Below are 19,168 nucleotides of genomic sequence, written 5' to 3' on the forward strand. Positions count from 1 at the left end.
GATAAAAAAAAGGAAAAGTAAGGGGGTAAATACTTCTTAATGACCCTACAAGTACACCAGACCAACCTGTTTATGTTTGACTGTTTGCTGGCCTTTTGTCTGTGTAGCTATAATCTTACAAAAACCTACACACACACACACACACACACACGCACTGACACACACAGTATGTCTATCTTCACAAGGACTTTGCATTTATTTTCTTTTGTTTTTCATTCATTTTTGCAGCCCAACCCTAAGCTCACCATTACCAGTATATAACTATCCCTAACCATGAACCATGCCAACCCAACAGGAAGAGGAGCCCAGGACCTAGGTAAACTGTCCAAAGATATCCTTATCCAAGCATGGTCTGAAGGGACCGCCATCACCCAGGAACACGAACCCAAAATATGGGTAGACTCTGTCAAAACTCCCCTGGTGCTGGAGAACCATGGGTAGAACAAAGAACCGAATCATGCCGACTCAGGAACAGGAGCCTAAAACCTTTCCAAACCTAACGAAAATGCAGATTGTCCCCTAAGGACTCCAAAATGCCTCCCGGCTTCTCAAAGATAATCGACTAGTTAAAAAGCTAACTTTTCTAATTTGTACACATGCATCCTATTTGGACAACAAGATGGCTATAAAAGACAACAATCCAGAAAAAACAAGACACGGTTGCTACCGTGTGGAATTTTCAGGTATTGCAAAAGTTACCAATACAGAATTTTCCCATTCCGACCACATGGACTGCTTGCCAATTTAATCTTGTTTGAAAAACAGAAAGCTTGGGTCCTTTCCAGTGTGGAAGATATGTATTTCAATGTTAATTCACTATCCAGATGGGAGAGGGGTCTTAACCTAAACTCAATTCACACCTTAGTCTTAGACCTAACCCCCAACTTAAAACAACACTTCTTCTTATGTGGCTTTGACCTCATACGGAACAGTCAGTCCCCACAATTTAGTATGTGTTGTTAGTTCTTACAGTGTATCAAATACAAAGCCACATACACACACACCATCTATACTTCCATGTTGAAGCTGTTAAGCTGTACTGACAGATATACGTATAGAGCCAGTGGATTTCTCTCTATGTTTTTCTGCTTCACCCAAAGGCAATATATCGCATAGTGGGAGCTAATTAGTGTAGGTTGTTAGTGAAAAGGCTTGACAAAGGTCAGTCCTTGAGAGTGACATTAGGTGAGGTCTGTGGAATGGAAAAGTGCATTTGGCCTTTCATTTAATCCTGCCAAAAGCCTTCTGTGATATAGGGTGATAAAGTCTTGACCTGAACATCAAGAAGAATGTAGAAAGCAGAACACAACAAGAGCTTTACAAATCTAGCTTTATGTACCTTTGTTTCAGTTGAATCATTAACTAGCCTTGGGTTACCTGCATGATACAGGAAGAATCAATTTTCCTCCTGTATAATTATACCATCATTTACTCAGATTCTATTGGACAGAGTAATTTTATGGCACTAGGGACCGCCCTAATGTATATGGAACCAGTATTTTTCACTTTCATTCAGATGTAGCCACTCTTGGAAAATAAAAGATATTCTGGAGAAAAAACAACAACATTAAAGTAATAAATAAAGACTTAAAGAAAAATAGTAAAAACTGTTGTTTTCTTATGCTGTGAACACTTACAGAAGTATTCACAATTCTTCTTCCTTTTCTTTCTGGTTTCAGTTTGTACATTCAACCTCAGTTGTCCACTCATGTATACCTTTAAAAAAACTTTTGACACTGGTGGCCTTTATTCATCAGTAGCTAAACAAGAAATAGAATAGAGAGAGGAAAAAACATGCAGTAAATGGCATAGGTCGGGGAACTGAACCCAGAACAGCTACTTCGAGGGCTGTAGCCTCAACATGTGGTGTGACTGTTCTATTATGGATCCACCAGACACTCAATAATGGATTTGTATGTTCCCATTATCCTACTTTATGTAATATTTTGATTGTTTTTTTTTTTTGTTTTTTTTTCATATTATGTGCAACGGCTTTAAATAAATTTGTTTTGTATGTATTGACCCAAACTTCCACATAATAAGTCAAATATGGTACAATGAGTCTATTATATAAAATGTCATGTCATTTCTAAATATCATAAATTTAGTCTTTTCTAAATTTTATGATAATTTATTGTTTTTGAACCATTGTTTTAATTTTTTTATTCATGTAGTGACCATTATTCATTTGGTCAGTTGACTTGGCTTTTTTTTTTTTTTTTTTTTGTTAGTCGGTTGATGGATGGGTTGCTGATGAATTCTTGGTTAGCTGGCTGATTTGTTGATTGATTGTATGGGCGGTCGGTTGGTTGGCTGACTTGCTGGCTGCTTGGTTAGTTATTTGTTTGGTTGCTTTGTTTAATGGTTGGTAAGTTAGTGGCCTTGTTGGTTGACTGATTCAGTTTTGATTTTATGGCTGCTTGTGTTGTTGACTGGTTGGTTAGTCAGTTTATTGGTTTGATAGTGGTCTGGTTGATTGCTTGGTTTGGTAGGTGGCTGATTAGCTATTTGGGCATTCAGTTGTCTGTCTAGATAAATGTTTAGTTGGTTGGGTTGCCTGATGGGTTGTTTGTGATTAACCTGATTGGTTCATAACAAACCTGATTATTACAAACCTGATTGGTTAGATAGATGGATGATTGATTAGTTGGATGGATGATGGATGGATGATGGATGGATAATGGATGCAACCATCCATGCAACCATGAGTGGTTGCATGGATGAAAAACAGCAGGATGTCTGCGGTATTTGTCAATTTCTGAAAACTGCCCATGGTATAAATGAATTAACTCATCTTGTATTAAATTTTATAAGAGAGTTGCCTTGGTCACATAGTTCAAATTTGACTTTTTACTCCCATTTATTTTTATGACTTGTATGTTAATTGTTGAACTACTTTTTCAAATCAGTAATCCTGTTTACTTTGTCTTTCCATGTTTCCAGCCCCACCTCATCTCATCGAGAAGCCCCAAGACATCCAAAAGTTCATCGATGACTCGCTGGTGTGGGAGTGCAAAGCCACAGGGAAACCGAAACCCTCGTACAGATGGATGAAGAACGGAGAAAACCTGGAATCTACAGAGGTGAGGTCTGCCAAATGTCTCCACGCTCATAAAGTCCCAAACTTAAACACTGGGCACACTAACACGTTTTTACAAGTTTTACTCTCAATCTTAGTAGCAAATGAAGAATACCAAATATTCATACTAAGCACACCTTTCTCTGTATTAATTATCTCATCCACCCAAAAGCATTTATTTCAAAGGTTTTTAACCATGCCCCCTTGTGCTGCGTGGGACAAAGAAACAGGTCAAGTGTTTAAAAGCACCGTGATGTAGAAGATACACTAATCATCTGCTAAATCTCTTCTTACCAACATCAGTTATTAATTCTGTGCCACCGCAGATGAAAAGCAGGATTTTTTTTTCGGATTCAAGTCTTAATTCATTCCTTTGTGCTTCCTACCCCCTCAGTTTCCCCACAAGAAATTCTCCGTCTCATCTTGGCATATGAAAAAGTGTGATTTCTTTATTATTTATATTAGATAATTACATTTGATGGTTTTCCCTTTTTTCTGAATACTTGTAAGCTGACTGATTGGACACTGCAGCACAGCTTGCATTTGTTAAATAAACTGCCAATATGTTAATTTGCTTCTTTATGCAAACACACCGGAGGACACCGATCAGTGCTTGAGTGTTCTACATGAGGTAGGAATGAACCCGGGTCTGTCACCACATAACCCGAGGCAGCGCTCCACTCAGCGCAGCCTCTTTCACATAAAAAACAGATTTAGTTTACTGTCAGGGGAGCACAATCATCTGTCTGTTTTGCCAACAGCAATGTGTTTTATCAACATCTTTTTATGGTGGTGCAAAAAAAAAAATCAAATCTCCCTCTTGTTTCTTATAAGGTAGTTTCTTAAAAAGATTTAATATTCTATTACATTTGATGAGATTTATTTTCTTATCTTTATGTGGATGTACTTAGGAATTTATGATGGGATAAATAAATTCAAACGGTAGCGCTCGGAGTAAATGGCTAACCCAGTCGCCTGTCTGGGGATGAGGCAGTGCTTGGAGTTTGATTAAAGGTTACATCGACTGCCCCGACGTTTGTGCAGCACATTCCTCCTTAATATAGACATAATAAATGGATATATTCAGAAAGCATGGGTGAATGGATTAATCAGCGAAGGTGCTGCATTGTTTGAAATGCCACCATTAACCACTGCTGCTTAATGAGTGGAAGAGGGAAAGGTCAGCAGTGTGAGGAGCAGTGGGGGGGGGGCACTGGTTGTTAGTTATTACTGGGAATCGATTGAGGTCTTTTTTGAGTTGCTTCTTCACTGGATTGTATTTCTGCTGATAGTTTTCTGCCTGGGAAGAAGCAGCCGCCCTGTAAGAGGGAACGAACGGCCATCTTGATGGTTGTCCTGAATGTGCTGTGTTTGTGTTAAGGTACAAGACATTCTAGGGAGGCAAAGCAAGCCTTGTGACTGTACAGACAAAACATGCTTTTTGTCTGCGCAGCTGCTGAACCACAGCTTTCTAGCTGTGGTTCAGCTTTTTAGCCCAGCTGAACCACAGAATTGATCTCAGAATTGATCCATTAAGAAGTTTCTTAATGGATCACTTTCATAGGGGACGATAATGGAGCAATATGTACAATCTTTAAAACAGAAAAGAAAGAATAAATCAAATGTATTCTTGTTTTCCCTTAGAGACAGTCTAGCTGTCAAAAGTACTTATAAATACATTGATACCTATAGAGCACTCCTGTCCCAGTCCGCACGCACAATCAATGCGGTCTCAGAAGTCAGACCTGTTTGCAGAGGTCTGTGGAGAGTCCCAGTCTTGGACTCCCCAAAATGTTTTTTCATTTTCTTCCTTTTGTTCTCTTTTAGAAAATACTAAAAGGTTTGTGCGCTTTGTATTTTTTAAGTTCACCGCTGGCTGTCATTTTCTGACAGTAAATGCGTTGTTACGCATACTGCAGCTTACTTAAAGCTGCAGTATGTAACTTTCATAAAAATATTTTTACATATTTGTTGAAACTGTCACCATGTGGTGACAGCATAGTATGAGAAAGATAAAATGTGAAAACATTTAGCTCCTTCCTTCTTCCAATGCTAACTAGAAGCAACCAATGAGAGCCAGGAGGCGGGTGTTAGCGCTGATAATCATGACCGTGTGCATGCCGCTTAGCCTCTCATTATTGCACTCTGGTACAATATAGCTTCTCTCAGTCAGCATAGCCTGTAGTGAATACTAATTTAGCAGCAAGTACATGAAAATGATTGACAGTGCTAAGACCCTCCTCCTGGCTCTGATTGGTTGTTTTGGGTCAGGAGCGTAGCATTTCTTGAGCTCGATCTTTTCACAGATGATCTGTCTCATTTTATATTGTCATGACATGGTGACAGTTTTAACAAATATGTCAAATATCTGCAGCTTTAAGGGGGGAGTAGCACAAGTATCATTTCAAAGCTGAATTTCTTGGGACACCTTATGCTGCTGGTGTGGGCTGCCCTTTACACAGCCTGGCATACACAGTGTTCACAGTATCTGGAAGCAATTGATATGAAAATGGAAATCAGCATATTACAGCATAATGTGAGGAGTTTATCACAAGTATGAGGCAGCTGGAGAATGTGATTGACCAGGGGTCCTGGTAGGTTACGGAGTACCAATGTGCTGATAACACTGACTAATGTATCCACGTGGTATCATCTGTGTTTTTTATCTTTGCTTCTTTGAATGAGTGACTAACGGATTACATCATTGCTGCACTGATGATACCACCATCGATCCCATGCAAGTGGAGTCATTTACATAACCATTAGTTTCCCTAATTATGCTGAAGTTGGAGCGTTCCTCCTGCAGGCTCAGGGCTGTAATACACCTGGCTCAGGAGACGACACGACACAGAATTTGATCAGTATTTACAGCAAAACTAAACATCCACACATCACAAACTGTACTGTAAACCATCTTTAATCAGAGCAGATACTTCAGTCCAGGTGTGACTTTTCAATATACAGTCATATTTAAAAATTAGAATATGTGTTCCCTAACCTATTTAATTTTTTTCACTTTGTGAATAAAGTTGCTGAAATAAATTAACTTTATTAATATATAAGCTTTATTTGTAAATAGATTTACAAAGTTAATTTATTTATAGTCAATAACTTTGAATATTATTCAATGGTATAGAATAGATCATGACATGAGCTGTCTGTGGGGATGCTTTTATTGCATAACCATCACCAACAATTAACAATTTTCAGACAAATTCATTTCTTTGTTTCTTTTTCCTCTTCTTTTTTCTCAGCTTTTGAGCGAGAATGCTTCAGTTTCCAGTCTGGGGATCTGCCATCGTGGTTCTTTTTATGACCCACCGGGTGAAAAACTAATACTTTATCTGAATGTTACTTTTCTTCTGGCTGTTTCCGTCTGAAGGACTTCAATCTCTTCATTTATTGTCAATGGCTTCAGGATTAGGTTGACTATGCAATTAAAAGAAAACTCTACAGAGAAAGAAGATTTAGTTCCTATAGAGGATGGATGACTTACTGTAGTGGACTACTTGAACTGGGGGTTTCCCTTATAGACATCTCAAGTAAATGTTTCAGATTTTAGGTAGTGAGTAATCCCATTAAAGGCAGGATAACTGCTGTAGTTAAGGGAAGATGGTTAAAACTCCCTGATTTGCTTGTTAATCTGTGCTGTATCAAAGTAAGTAGGCTCAGTTTAAAGGTTTTGTTCCTCTCACTGCAAGCCGCCTGGGAGCTTTGTTCATGTCTGCTGCTGTGCTTGCTTTTCAATCGGGTGCATATGGTAAATTAATCAAAGATCTTTGGAAACAATAAGCAGATTTATCTTGCAGTTCTGCTCCGGTGAATAATAATAGTTTGCAGCTCTGTAGTAGCATTTTCTTTTTCTTATGTTTTGAAGATTAAACTCCGCAGATTAAGATTCATTTCGATTGATTCAGTTGTTGCTTTCTGTTACTTTTACATCTCCATATTTAAGAAAGGCAGTGAAGAGATTTCATTTTTTTCTTAAACTCTTGGGTATTGCCTATCAATTTGAAAAAGAATACATGTTGATCTTTGCACTTATTAAGAAAGAGACTGAGAGAGAAGTTTTAGAAATTAAAGGGGCAGAAATATGTAAAAAAAAAAAAGTGGATTGCATGACATTATATTATATTATTCCCTCATCAATACCTGGAGTATTGCCTTGATTCTTTTGTGCATGTTTGATTAATCTTTTAATATTCATTACAGCCATTCAGCTGTGGAAAAACACCTGGTTGGACCTAGTGCTGGCTTTGAGGATGCAGCTCCTCCTCAGAGTTACAGATTCCAAGTTTCCACCTCACAGAGGAACCCTTCCCCACTCAGCTCCTTCAGACTAACCAGCAGCAATTAGCAAACACCTGGTGGAACTGCTGAGTTCATTATAGGAGCTACTTCTCAGTACAATGCTGGTAAAAATGTTATGAAAGGGACTTCAATTCCTCTTGCTTAAAAATGGAGCCATGTTGTGACGACTTCCTGATGGCGGAGTTTCAGAATGAGCAGGAGTTTTTAAAGAGACAGAGGCCCAATTTCAAGGTGTTAAATACTTTTCTCCAGACATATTTAATCTATATAGTATTTTCATAACTGCAGTTAAGATAGTTACTAGATTGTGCCATAAAATGGCACTATGTCTCTGAAAACCCTTTACATTATGGGATAAAAATGTCATCTTTTCATCTTGTGGTTTTGTGTCTAAAAAAAGAAAAATCAGCCACATATTCACTCTTATACTCTAAAAATGGGTCAAACATGGATTGTGGACTCTGCCAATAAAGGTCAAGAACAGTTTGTAACAAACAAAATAATGAGTAGATACCACTCCAACAGTCCAGCAGCAAGCAGATGCAATATTTTAATATATCAACACTAGAAATTCATTTATATATCTATATATAATTTAACATTGTACATTTTTTTAATCAACCAGTTCAGTGTTCAGTTCACATGACATGGCCAATCACTTTTGCAGTGCAGAAGGGGTGCAGATGGTCCCCCCAGGTCCCAGAGCCAAAAACTGCTGATTTTAGAGGAATGTCATGGCTAATTAATAGCAGCTGTAAATGGGAGTGCTTCCCTCCTGCACAGACTGATACCCGCCACCATTTGCCTGGCTCGCCAGAAGGGATGCTCGCCCCTGCACATCCGGAGCTGCTGAGCATTATGGAAATTTCCGGCACAACCTGCTCAAATGCAGGATTAGTTTGTGATCTCTCAGTGAAGACAGCCTCCGTTTTCATGTGACAGCGCCTTAATCCTCCCCTCCCTTTGCGTCTGGAGTTCAAATGGGCTCTAATGACACTGAAGGTGAGTCGGAGGAAAACACTGGAGATGGAGGGCATGGAAAGCCGAAACCTCACACAGCTGCAGAGATGGATGATAGGCCCTAAAACATTTACTGCTTGTACTAAGGAGGGATAGAAGAACTTGCGATAAGACCGACATTTTACTGAACTGAGCCAAAAAACAGATACAGCCAAATATTGGTATCATAACGCAAGTTTGCCATCTCAAAGACAAATAAGCTTTGCACTTGAAGATATTTTAACAACCAAAAACAATAAGGAGAAAGGAGGTAAAAACCACACAAAACCACAACTTTACATAAAATAAATCATTAAGTATTTGTAAACAAAATTGCAGTTCAAAAAATTTTTAACCATCAAAATGGAAACTTTTGAGCTCATTTTAGCCATTAGCTTAACCTGAGCTAATGATTCAGTGCGCTGCATCTTAGCACAAATTTGTAGGATCAGCAAGATGCTAAGTTTATACCAACGGAACAACTAAATCTGTTATAATCTGGCATTGGAGGAAGTCGGTTTCTTACTGACAGGCGTTTATCTCAATAAGCAGAAAAAGAAGTCTGTTGGAGATTAAATACTCAGCTGATCAAGTGATCCAGCCCAGTTTTTGGTTCATCGTGCTCTGCAGCCGTTAAACACATTTTAATTTGATGCCTCAACGATGAGCTTGATTTCCCCTGCAGGGGACTGAATCTGATAGTCCAAACAGATGAAGAGAAGCTCAGAGCATTACCAGGTACACATCACTTAGTATGTAAAGGGCATACCTACGGGATCTGCAAAGCAATTTTCCGATGTTATGATATTCCTTCCCCTCTTATCCCCTCCTTCTGCTGAAGGGGAAACAGGCCCTGTGGTGCAGCAGGGTGTGTGTGTGGGGGGGGGAGGGGGGGTGATATAAATAGGGCATGGTTTTATTTCTCTCTCATAAACATGTAGATTGATTAGGGTCATTTTCTGCTAGCCTGCTTCCATCCACCCAAGCCTTTCCCTCCATTAGTGATGAAAACCTAGATTTATTGCCACGTCTGTCACTTCTGCGCCATATTTCACAGGCCCGTCGCGTGGCTGCTTTTATGTAGATGAGCACTGGGGGAAAAAGGCATATGAAAGATGTGTGTCTCTGTGTCCGCAGGAGCGCGTACAGGTTGCCAATGGGATTCTGTCAATCAGTCGGCTAACCCTGTCCGACACCGGAATGTACCAGTGTGTGGCTGGGAATAAGCACGGCGAGGTGTACTCCAACGCAGAGCTCCGAGTCATAGGTGAGGCCCAGCGTACAAATCAGACTTAAAACAAAGGGGGAGAATCACATGCTGTCTGACAGAGAATAATACTAATAAACCAACATCAAACTCCACATCAGATGTCTGATTGCTAATTATGCAATCTCATCTCTTTGAATTACCCACGGTGGGAAATTCTGCTTCTTAATGAGCTCATTTTGAAAAAAAAAAAAAAAAAACAGCCCACAGAGCAATGCAGAAGATAAGTGGTCGGAGATAAATTAAACAAAAGAAAGTCTTCAAAGAGATGGTTTAACAGACAATTGTTGCAATTCTCTTCTCTCAGCTGTTGCCCCAGATTTTTCTCACAATCAACTGAAGAGTCAGACGCTGGTGAAAGTGGGAGGAGACATCCTCATTGAGTGCAAGCCCAAGATGTCTCCTTGGGGCGTGATCTCATGGCGGAAGGGCAGCGAACCCCTGGAGGGGAGCAGCAGGTAAAACAACGTTTCACGCGGTTTGGTTGCTTCTGTCTCTGCCAGAACTGCTGGAGATTTACCCACATATGTGGTCATTACCATTAGCAAGAATCTCAGCCAGGCAACAACAAATTGTGTGGATCTGTGTTTGAACAAAATGAAGATGGCCTAACAGATGAACATGAAGCTGCTTAGGGTTGAAAAGTGGAAGGAAAGCATTTCTCTGCATTCTGTTTAACCCCTCAAGTTACCTTGTAGAACTACTTTTCTCCATGGTTACAGATACAACTCTTTAACATCAGTTCTCAGGTAACTCCACAAATTCTCAGTTGGATCTGGACTGGGTTGGTATAACTCTTCAAGATGCTTTGATTGAAACTGTTCTGTAGAGTTTGGCTGATGGTCCATCTTGAAGGTAAAGCTGCAGTTTTAAGTCTTTTGCTGCTTCTAACAGAATTTCCACCAGGAAGTGTGCATCTTGCTATCAGACACCATCAGTTTCTCCTGTCTCCTATAAAGAAAGGCATCCTCTACAGGAAAATGTTGCTGCCACCATGTTTTACTGAGAGAATGATAAGCTTAGGGTGTTGTTCAATGTTCGTTTTTTTTCTGTGACCCCTACATGGCTTATGACTTCTTATGCCTTTGTTTCAACACTTTCCAACTCTTCCATAAAAGTCAGATTGGTGTGGTGCACAGCTGATACTTGTCTAGTGAATAGAGTGACATACCTGAGCTGTAGATCTGTGCAGCTCCTCCAGGCTTAAGGCATCCATACTTGGGCATCCACTGTGTGGAAGTTGGTGTGTAGTCAAAGTGGGCTCAAAGTGGGTAACTGACAGACGTCTACGCATAGGTACATTTTTCGATCATGCACTCAGTATGGGAACAGTGCTCACATCCAGCTGTTTTGTATGCGACAGACACAGAGCTGATGAGGGCGAGTCGGTACAATCAACCAGACTGCCACTTTGCACGAGTAACAGTTGTCCAGTGAAGAAGAAACGGTGCTAGATGCCCAATTAACTAAACAATCTTGCATGTTTCCATTAGCACTGTGAGAATTAAAGAAATTTGCCATGAGAAATGTAGAAAGTCGGTACTTTCACCTATGAAATCTCAACCGTCTGTGGTTCAACCAGTGACTGCTCGTCCCCCTGCTCGAAGAATATATACAGTATGTCCTTGTATGTACCAAGGGCCTCTTGACTTCTTTTCAGATTAAAGGCTCTCTCATACTCATGTCTACTTCACCGTGGAGGTCTGTGTGTATTCAAGGCAGAATCAATGAGTACTCAAAGCAGATGTCCACCAGACATGTCTGTGCATAGGCCAATCTTTATGACCATGTACTCAGTGTCGCACAGTAAGCTTGTTTGCAGGAACAGTGTTCATATCAAACTATTTAGTATGCCACACTGAGGGTGATAAGGTTATTAGTTGGAACTATCTTGAGGGCAAAAGGTAGGAAATCAGTTTACTCAACGATGAAATCTCAGCCATCCATGGATAGTGAGAGTCTTATTGCTGTGCATGTCCAGTTGGTGAGTTTAGCCATATTTTGGTAGATTTGGAGTTGTCCCATACTTTTCGTATGTTAGGAGATGTTCAAACATAATGCATTTGCTGGTCTTCACAATGCTGTTTGTTCCTGGTTTCCTCTAACAACAAAACTTTGAAATTCAGTCCCAATCTCTAGCAATTAGGTGACTTCTGAATGTAATTATTTGCACTGCATTTTACTGAGGGGTATCAAATACACCCCACGGTTTATACTATTTATTGTTTTCTCCACTACCTGAAGATCCTGAATTTTTAAAACTATCCCAGTTTAAGCTGCAGGTCAAATCCTGACAAGGATTTCATACTTTATTCTGAAAATGTAAACATGCCATCCTGACCCAAATAACTTTGTTTCTCAGTACTGCCTGGAAATACCGTCAATAAAAACTTTAAAACAGAACGAGTGGAAAATGTCAGAAATGGTGGAGCCAAAGTTGGAATGAATATCTGGTAATGCAGCTGTTCATGAATCATATAACTGGTATGAAGGGAACAGTGTTACTAATACATCACTATCACTTTCACACACTACACAGAACGCCGTCAAATGTCACACTTTTAGACTAGTTGGACAAACTGTCACACACTCACCTGTATCACTGCAAAGAAGAAAAGTGCTGACCTGGAGTTCTACGACCACAATGAGCAATGCAGTGTTCCCTCTCAGTCTAGACCAGTTCATTTTCTGTTGCACTCACAAAAGAGAAGCAATGTTCATCAAAGGTTACTGATGTGCAATCGATACAACAGTCCTGTTCTGATCTCTACTAGGACTTTTCTGTGTGTAGTTTGCTTGTTTTCTCCTTCCATGCATGAGTTTCCTGACCACATTGTAGCTGTAGATTTTTACTGCTTTGGACGGGCAGAGAAAACAAAGAGATAGAAATACAAAGTTTGTAAAATTAGCTACATAAGGTGGGAGTTTTGCCAATAGAGACACATGCACCTTTTTTCTGTCTGAAGTTAAATCAGAGTTAAGTTAAGGCTTGTTTTAGGCAAGTTAGAAAATAAGTTCTGCCTTCTAAATACCATAATAATGAGAGAACATGTGAGAGATTTATTTATTAATATCTTAAAAATCAGAAGTTTATAGGTGGTCTAATAAATTAAGCCAGTTACTTTCCTGTTTCTACAAGTTCTCTTACAAGGACTCCACATTACCATCTCAGTAAACTGTTTTGTGTTTTATGCAATCATTCTAGATCTTAAAATTCCAATATTGCGATGACAGAGATATGAATTACTTTGCTGAGTTATTTTGATATAAGTTTCCAAACCAGGATTTGAAGGTAAGTTAGAGATACGATGCAGGTGTTTTAAATTCATATACCCAAGGTACATTTCAAAATGATTTAGTGAAATGTAACACAAGATATATTACAAAATCAATAGGAGGCTGAAATGCCAACGCAGCCAGGGAACAACAAAGCAATATTTTTTATCTGTTTCATCGCTACAGAAAAGCTGTGCACCAATGGCCACCATGTTGTTGGTTTAGCAAATGGAGTTCTTTAATAGGAATAGTTTTGAATTTGTAATATGACACCTTTCTTGAATTGCTGTGTAATGCCTAAACTTAACTTGTGGGGTGTTTTCAAAGAGTCTAGCAGTGCATTTTGAAATGCAGGGAAATTCTTCATTCTATCTCCAGAGGGATTCCAAGGCTCTCCTCACATGTGGTAGCAGCCGGCTGAGAGGAAGAGAACAGCGTGAGGCCTAACTGAGTAATGGATAATGGGATCCACTGTGTTTTATCAGCAGCTCTTTGGTGGGGGCCAAACAGACCAGCTGCTGAGTAAATTCAAAGTGCTAATCAAGTAGTTTTCACCTCAGTGGGGAGGGTGGAGGCTCCAGAAATCAAATGAGTCCACTCCTGACACGCTGCCAAGCTTCAGAGGAGCAGAGGGTGATCCCATAGTCCGACCTTGCGTGACCTCGGCGATGTGATTGTCTGCTTCACGTAACATTGGAGTGTGTCTGTCTGGATGAAGTGTGAAGTCTGGCCCTAAAGCGTCACTGCTGGCAGGGGGGGGTCACCCAGTGGGTGTCAGCACCCGAGCGCGGCTTCGCTCCGACAGCAGGGCTGTGTGCTCAGCGTCTTGCCAAGGTTTTGCATATACACAAAGCAGTGTTGTTGCTTGTCAAACAAAAGTGGAAGGGGGATTTGCATAGTGGTTTTGCTCTTGGTGCCCTTCAGTTGCCCTGTGCCACTTCAATCACGCTGCACTCAGACCTTTTTGAATCTGTTGATTTGAGTTTATTGTTCAGAGTGATTTCAAATGTCTGGGACTGGAGTGTTAAACAGCCGTCGCGACAGAGTGATTAACCAATCAGAGCTGTTGTTAATGGTGCTTTGGCGGAATTTATTTTCATCAAATTCATCTGCGTCTTGCATTTTTTGTCTTCTGTTAATATACTGTTGGAAAAGTCTTAAAAAGCTCAGAATTTATTATTCATAGTTAGATACTCACAAAAAAAAGGAAAAGTATTTGTAGTTCCACATCTAATTCCCTGTTATGTTGTTGTAACAGCATCCATCCATCCATCCATCCATCCATCCATCCATCCATCCATCCATCCATCCATCCATCCATACATACATACATACATACATTTATTTTCTAGTGCTTATCCCTAATGGGGTCATAAAGGGTGCTGGTGCTAGTCTCCAGTGGTCAACGGGCGAGAGGCAGGGTCATCTGGGACATCAGTGCAACACAAACAACCATACACACACACACACACACACGCACACACACACCTACACACACACACGCACACACACACACACACACACATTTTGTTATTTTGTTAGTTTAGTTAACTATGATAACCTTGTCACATATATCAGGTGAACTAATTAATGGTTCTAAAATGATTTTATCCCATATTTCCCTTGACTTTTGAACCCAGTTATTTTGCATTATATTGCAGAAATCTGTCATTTTGCTTTAGTTATCTTAGTCCTGGATTCCTCAAAACCTTAGAAATGGCTTTGAAAGTCTTTCCAGATATGCAGATGATGCAAACTTTGTTTTTCATCTGTTTTTGAATTTCTTTAGATTGAAATATGATATGGTTTTTTTAGAGCTTTCAGCCTACTTCATGTTGCCAGACAAGTTCTAGTTAAGTGAGTTCAGGTCAGGGTGTGACTGGGGAAATTACTCCAAAACTAATGGTTACTTACAATCATTTCCAGATTTACCAATGGGAGAAATTATGACTTCTAATAGGGTCAGCTTGGTTTTAGAAGGGCTTGTTCCTCTGGTCAGTGAACTCATCATTAATTTAAGTGTCACAAAAAAGAAGAAATTTCATCCATCCATTCAGTTTTTGTCCTTGCTTTCAAAGTTTTAAAACAGGAAGGTGAATGAATACAATTTACATTTTTGTAAACCTTCCTACCATGAAGGTTTACATTAGAGCAGAATCTAATGTACATAATTCATGTATATTAATTATGTACATTAGAAGTTTGTATGACTCTGCATGAGAGAGCAGTCACACTTTAAAGCAATATGTAACAATATTTTAAAACAAAGATCAACTTTAGCATATTTTAACACTTACTTGATTTTCTGCTTTTATTTTGTTGGTTTGAGCGTCAGGTTGAAGATCTGTAATCGGCTTGTTGCCCTTAAATAAATGATCTGAGTCTCAGACTACCTGGTAGTCTGAGGCTGCTCCTAAATTAAAGAGAGCTTCACAATCACAACTCAACTCAGTCCACACTGGTTCATATTGAAATGATTTCTATCCCAGAGGCTGCAGCCAGCCAGGAATTAGAAAAGCTGTTTACGTAGCTTGAAAACACGTGTTAGCTCCTGATTGTGCTGAATGTGCTGATTGTGTCTCTCCTTGTCTCTCTTGCCTATTATCTGCTTCTTTGCTCATCCGCATCATATGCACACTCGCACCACGCTGTTGTGCACATCACAAGGAAAAATGCTCAGCATCTGCTGCGGTAATCATTGGACCAATCTGCCTTTTAAATGCACTCTCAGTAAAATCTGTCCTGGCTTTGGGTTCACTACGGCGCTAAGTCATATCATAATGTCTGAAATTTTGACTTACTTCTGCTTTTTGCATTTTGACTAATGAATGTTATTTACCAAGTTTCTTGTTTTTGTGTCATGGCTTAATGTTCGAAATGTTATGAGATGTTTGTGTTGCACAGGAGTTGAACCCTCATGAAATTCATCAGGTCAAAATGAACTGGTTCTGCTTGGTTCATCTGAGTTATTGAACTGCTTTGAAAGGGGCAGTATTATGCAAAATTGACCTTTTTGAGCTTTGCATCATGTTATAATTCTATAAAGTTATATATGTTATGCCATTTTATCGCACAATCAAGGAGCTATATTAACTTCAGTTATAAAAATGCTATATATACGGGTAAGTCACCCGACTTTCCCCCAGGAGACCCAGGTTCGAATCCGGGTCAGGGCAAAGATACAACAGTCAAATTGAGCTATCCACTGTGGGTCCTTAGGCAAAAACCCTTTGCGCTGCTGCCTACCTCATACCATGAGAGACATTGATATGCACGACACGCTGGCTCAGATGTCGCCTGGCCAAACAAGGTCTGCGTTGGGTGTTGGGGAACCAGACCACCTTGATGAAAAATGGGCTACTGGAACAAGACGGAAGTGGGCGAGAGGTGAAAACATGGTTCTATTGGAATGTTACTACTCAAGTAACCAGTGTTTCTCAACGCTGGTACTCACCGCCCCCCTGCTCTGCATGTCTTAGATGTGCCTCTATTCCAGAACAGCTGATTCAAATGATTGCATGACCATCAATTATCTCTAATCACCCAGAGATACAATTCAGGTGTGTGGCAGAAGGGAAATACCTAAAACATGCAGGACAGGGGGACGGTGAGAACCAGGGTTGAGAAACACTGCCCTAGTCAGAGGGTTACTTACCTGTCTCTCAATGGGGATGTGGAAAACCACCCTTGAAGCCAACTGCAAACCACTTGCACAAGTGTCCATCAAATGTGGTGTATACCAAGGAGACCCCACTGCTGTTCTGCATAGGCCTGAACCCCCTCAGCCAAATCATCAACAAGACTGGCTACGGACATCGACTCAAGAATGGGGCCACCATCAGTCACCTCCTCTACATGGATGACATCAAGCTGTACGCCAAGAGCGAGACATCTACTCACTGATCCACACCACCAGGATCTACAGCACTGACAATGGGATGTCAGTCATTCGGACTAGAGAAGTGTGGTCGGATGGTTACAAAAAGAGGGAAGGTCGTCCACACAGAAGGGGTCTCACTCCCAGAAGGAACAATAGCAGACATTGAGGACAGTTACAAGTATCTGGAAATACCACAAGCAAATGGCAACCTCGATGAGGTCACAAGGAAAGGAGCCACAGCCAAATACCTCCAACGAATAAGGCAAGTCCTGAGAAGCCAGCTCAATGGCAAGAACAAGATCCGTGTGATAGACAGCTATGCCTTACCAGTAATCAGATACCCTGCAGGACTAATTAGCTGGCCAATGGAAGAGATAAAGACCATGGATGTTAAGACTCGGAAGCTGCTAACCATGCATGGAAGGTCCCCAAACTGGAGCAGTGGCTAAAACAGATCCCAGGAACAACATCAGACCCTCAAGCTCCCAGGCCTCTGGTAGAGGACCTGAGCTCAGAGGATGAGATATATATATATATATATATATATATATATATATATATATATATATATATATATATATATATATATATATATATATATATATATATATATAGATAGATAGATAGATAGATAGATAGATAGAGAGAGAGAGACCCCCCACGGAGGGTGAGAAGGGAATTTTTTTATATCAAATATGACTTGAATGAAAATTTACTTCCTAATTTAATACTTCTGTTTCTTTAAGAAACTCCTGCTCTCTCTGAAAACTCCACCTTCAGGAAGTCATCACAACATGACTCCTCTTTTAACCCTTTAATGGTTTTACCAGCATTGCTCTGAGAAGTAGCTCATATAATGACCTCAGTAGATGTGGGGTTCCATCAGGTGTTGCTAATTGCTCATGGCTAGTCTGGAGGAGCTGATTGGGGGAGTTGCAGGGAGAGCTGCTCTGTGAGGCGGAAACTTGGAAACTGCAGGTCTGAGGAGGAGCTGTGCCTTGAAGGTGGAGGTAGGTCCACTGAGGTGTTTTGCTCAGCTGAATGGTCGCCATGGAAATTAAAGAATCAAGGTAACATTCCAGATATGTCTTTGATGAGGGTATATTATAACTCATTGATGTAAATCTAAAAAAGTCAATTTTACATAATACTGCTTCTTTAAATTCCACTCACAATGGTCTTAAAAAGTCTTCAGTTTTAGTTGGTGGAACCAGCAGAAGCCCTGAATACTGTTCACAGCACTACGGACAGCTGTGATGCCACACGCCTGTATAAACCACCTCAGTTCCATTGATTTTGATGACCTTGTTGAGCAGTATTTTAGAAGCAAACCTGCCTCCACATCTAGGAGATAAAAGGAGGCACAAAGTCAAGTTTTGACACATTTTGTTCTCTCTAATATGTAACACAGAGTGTTTGACTTCAGCCTCGGTTAGTTTTTGGTTTGTTAGTTGTTTGTTCTTACCCGGAGCGGTAAATCATACACCACCAATCTCTTGTGCTGTTAATTTCCAGTTAAGTTTGGAAGACTCGCTGCCCACCCGCAGCCTCTCCCCCATGCTTCACACCGCTATTGTAAGCACAGCCCACTGTCCAGATGATTACGCTGCAAATGACGGAGCCAAATAAAAAAAAAATTTCTTACTCATTAGCTGTGTGGTATAAGCTTTGAATTGCGTTTCTGCATGCCTTTGTGGTGTACTGTGTACGACCCTGATGAAATAATTACGTTTGTGTGCATGAGCAGTTGCGTGCATGCATGTCTGCGCCGGTCTGCATGGTTACACAACTGTGCAGAAAGGTGCAAAATCATTAGAGGTAGCTGTGAACCCCTTTTGTTGAAGATTAATTGCCTTAATTGCGTTAGCACTCCAGAGTGGCTCCAGCAGAAAGGGAACCTGTGTCACCAGCTGGATAATCCATCTTCATAGCAGCAGCCTTGCTTTTCTTTTCTTTTTTTTTTTTTGGTAGAAGGAGGGTATGTCTTATCTACCCCAGACAACCCTGCAGGGATGAGGTTTAGATGACATCAGCTGGAACAAAGCAGCTGAGAGCGCAGAGTGGAGCAGGTCTTGCTGATCAGGATGGGAGCGGGCCCTGCCAGCCTCACACACCAGCCTGCAACAGCATTTGAATGTGTCACTACTGAGGAGAAATGGAGTGTGTCAAGTTGCTCACGGCAGGCGAGTTCAATCAGCTGTTGTTTCACAAGCTGCAGCGTTGAGTCTGCATTGCTGCCTTCCGCATTAAACACATGGACAAATACTCCATGTTTCTGTCCTAAGACAAACATCTGCATTGGACCTTTGACTCTGTTCATGTAGGCGTCATCCAAGTTTGACACCCCATCACAGAA

General features: G+C 40.4%; 1 protein-coding gene across 1 annotated transcript in view; it reads left to right on the top strand.

Moving 5' to 3' along the window:
• Positions 1-19,168, top strand: part of LOC106919734 (contactin-4-like) — a 242,313-nt gene that overhangs the window by 161,579 nt on the left and 61,566 nt on the right. The window contains exons 9-11 of the mRNA XM_088005312.1: positions 2,944-3,083; positions 9,527-9,656; positions 9,964-10,114. Coding sequence (XP_087861438.1) covers positions 2,944-3,083; positions 9,527-9,656; positions 9,964-10,114 — 421 coding nt within the window. The remainder of the gene's footprint in view (positions 1-2,943; positions 3,084-9,526; positions 9,657-9,963; positions 10,115-19,168) is intronic.

This window comes from Poecilia mexicana, unplaced genomic scaffold (genome assembly GCF_051168715.1).
Source record: "Poecilia mexicana isolate PSO_F unplaced genomic scaffold, ASM5116871v1 scaffold_5, whole genome shotgun sequence".
NCBI classification, from domain to species: domain Eukaryota; kingdom Metazoa; phylum Chordata; class Actinopteri; order Cyprinodontiformes; family Poeciliidae; genus Poecilia; species Poecilia mexicana.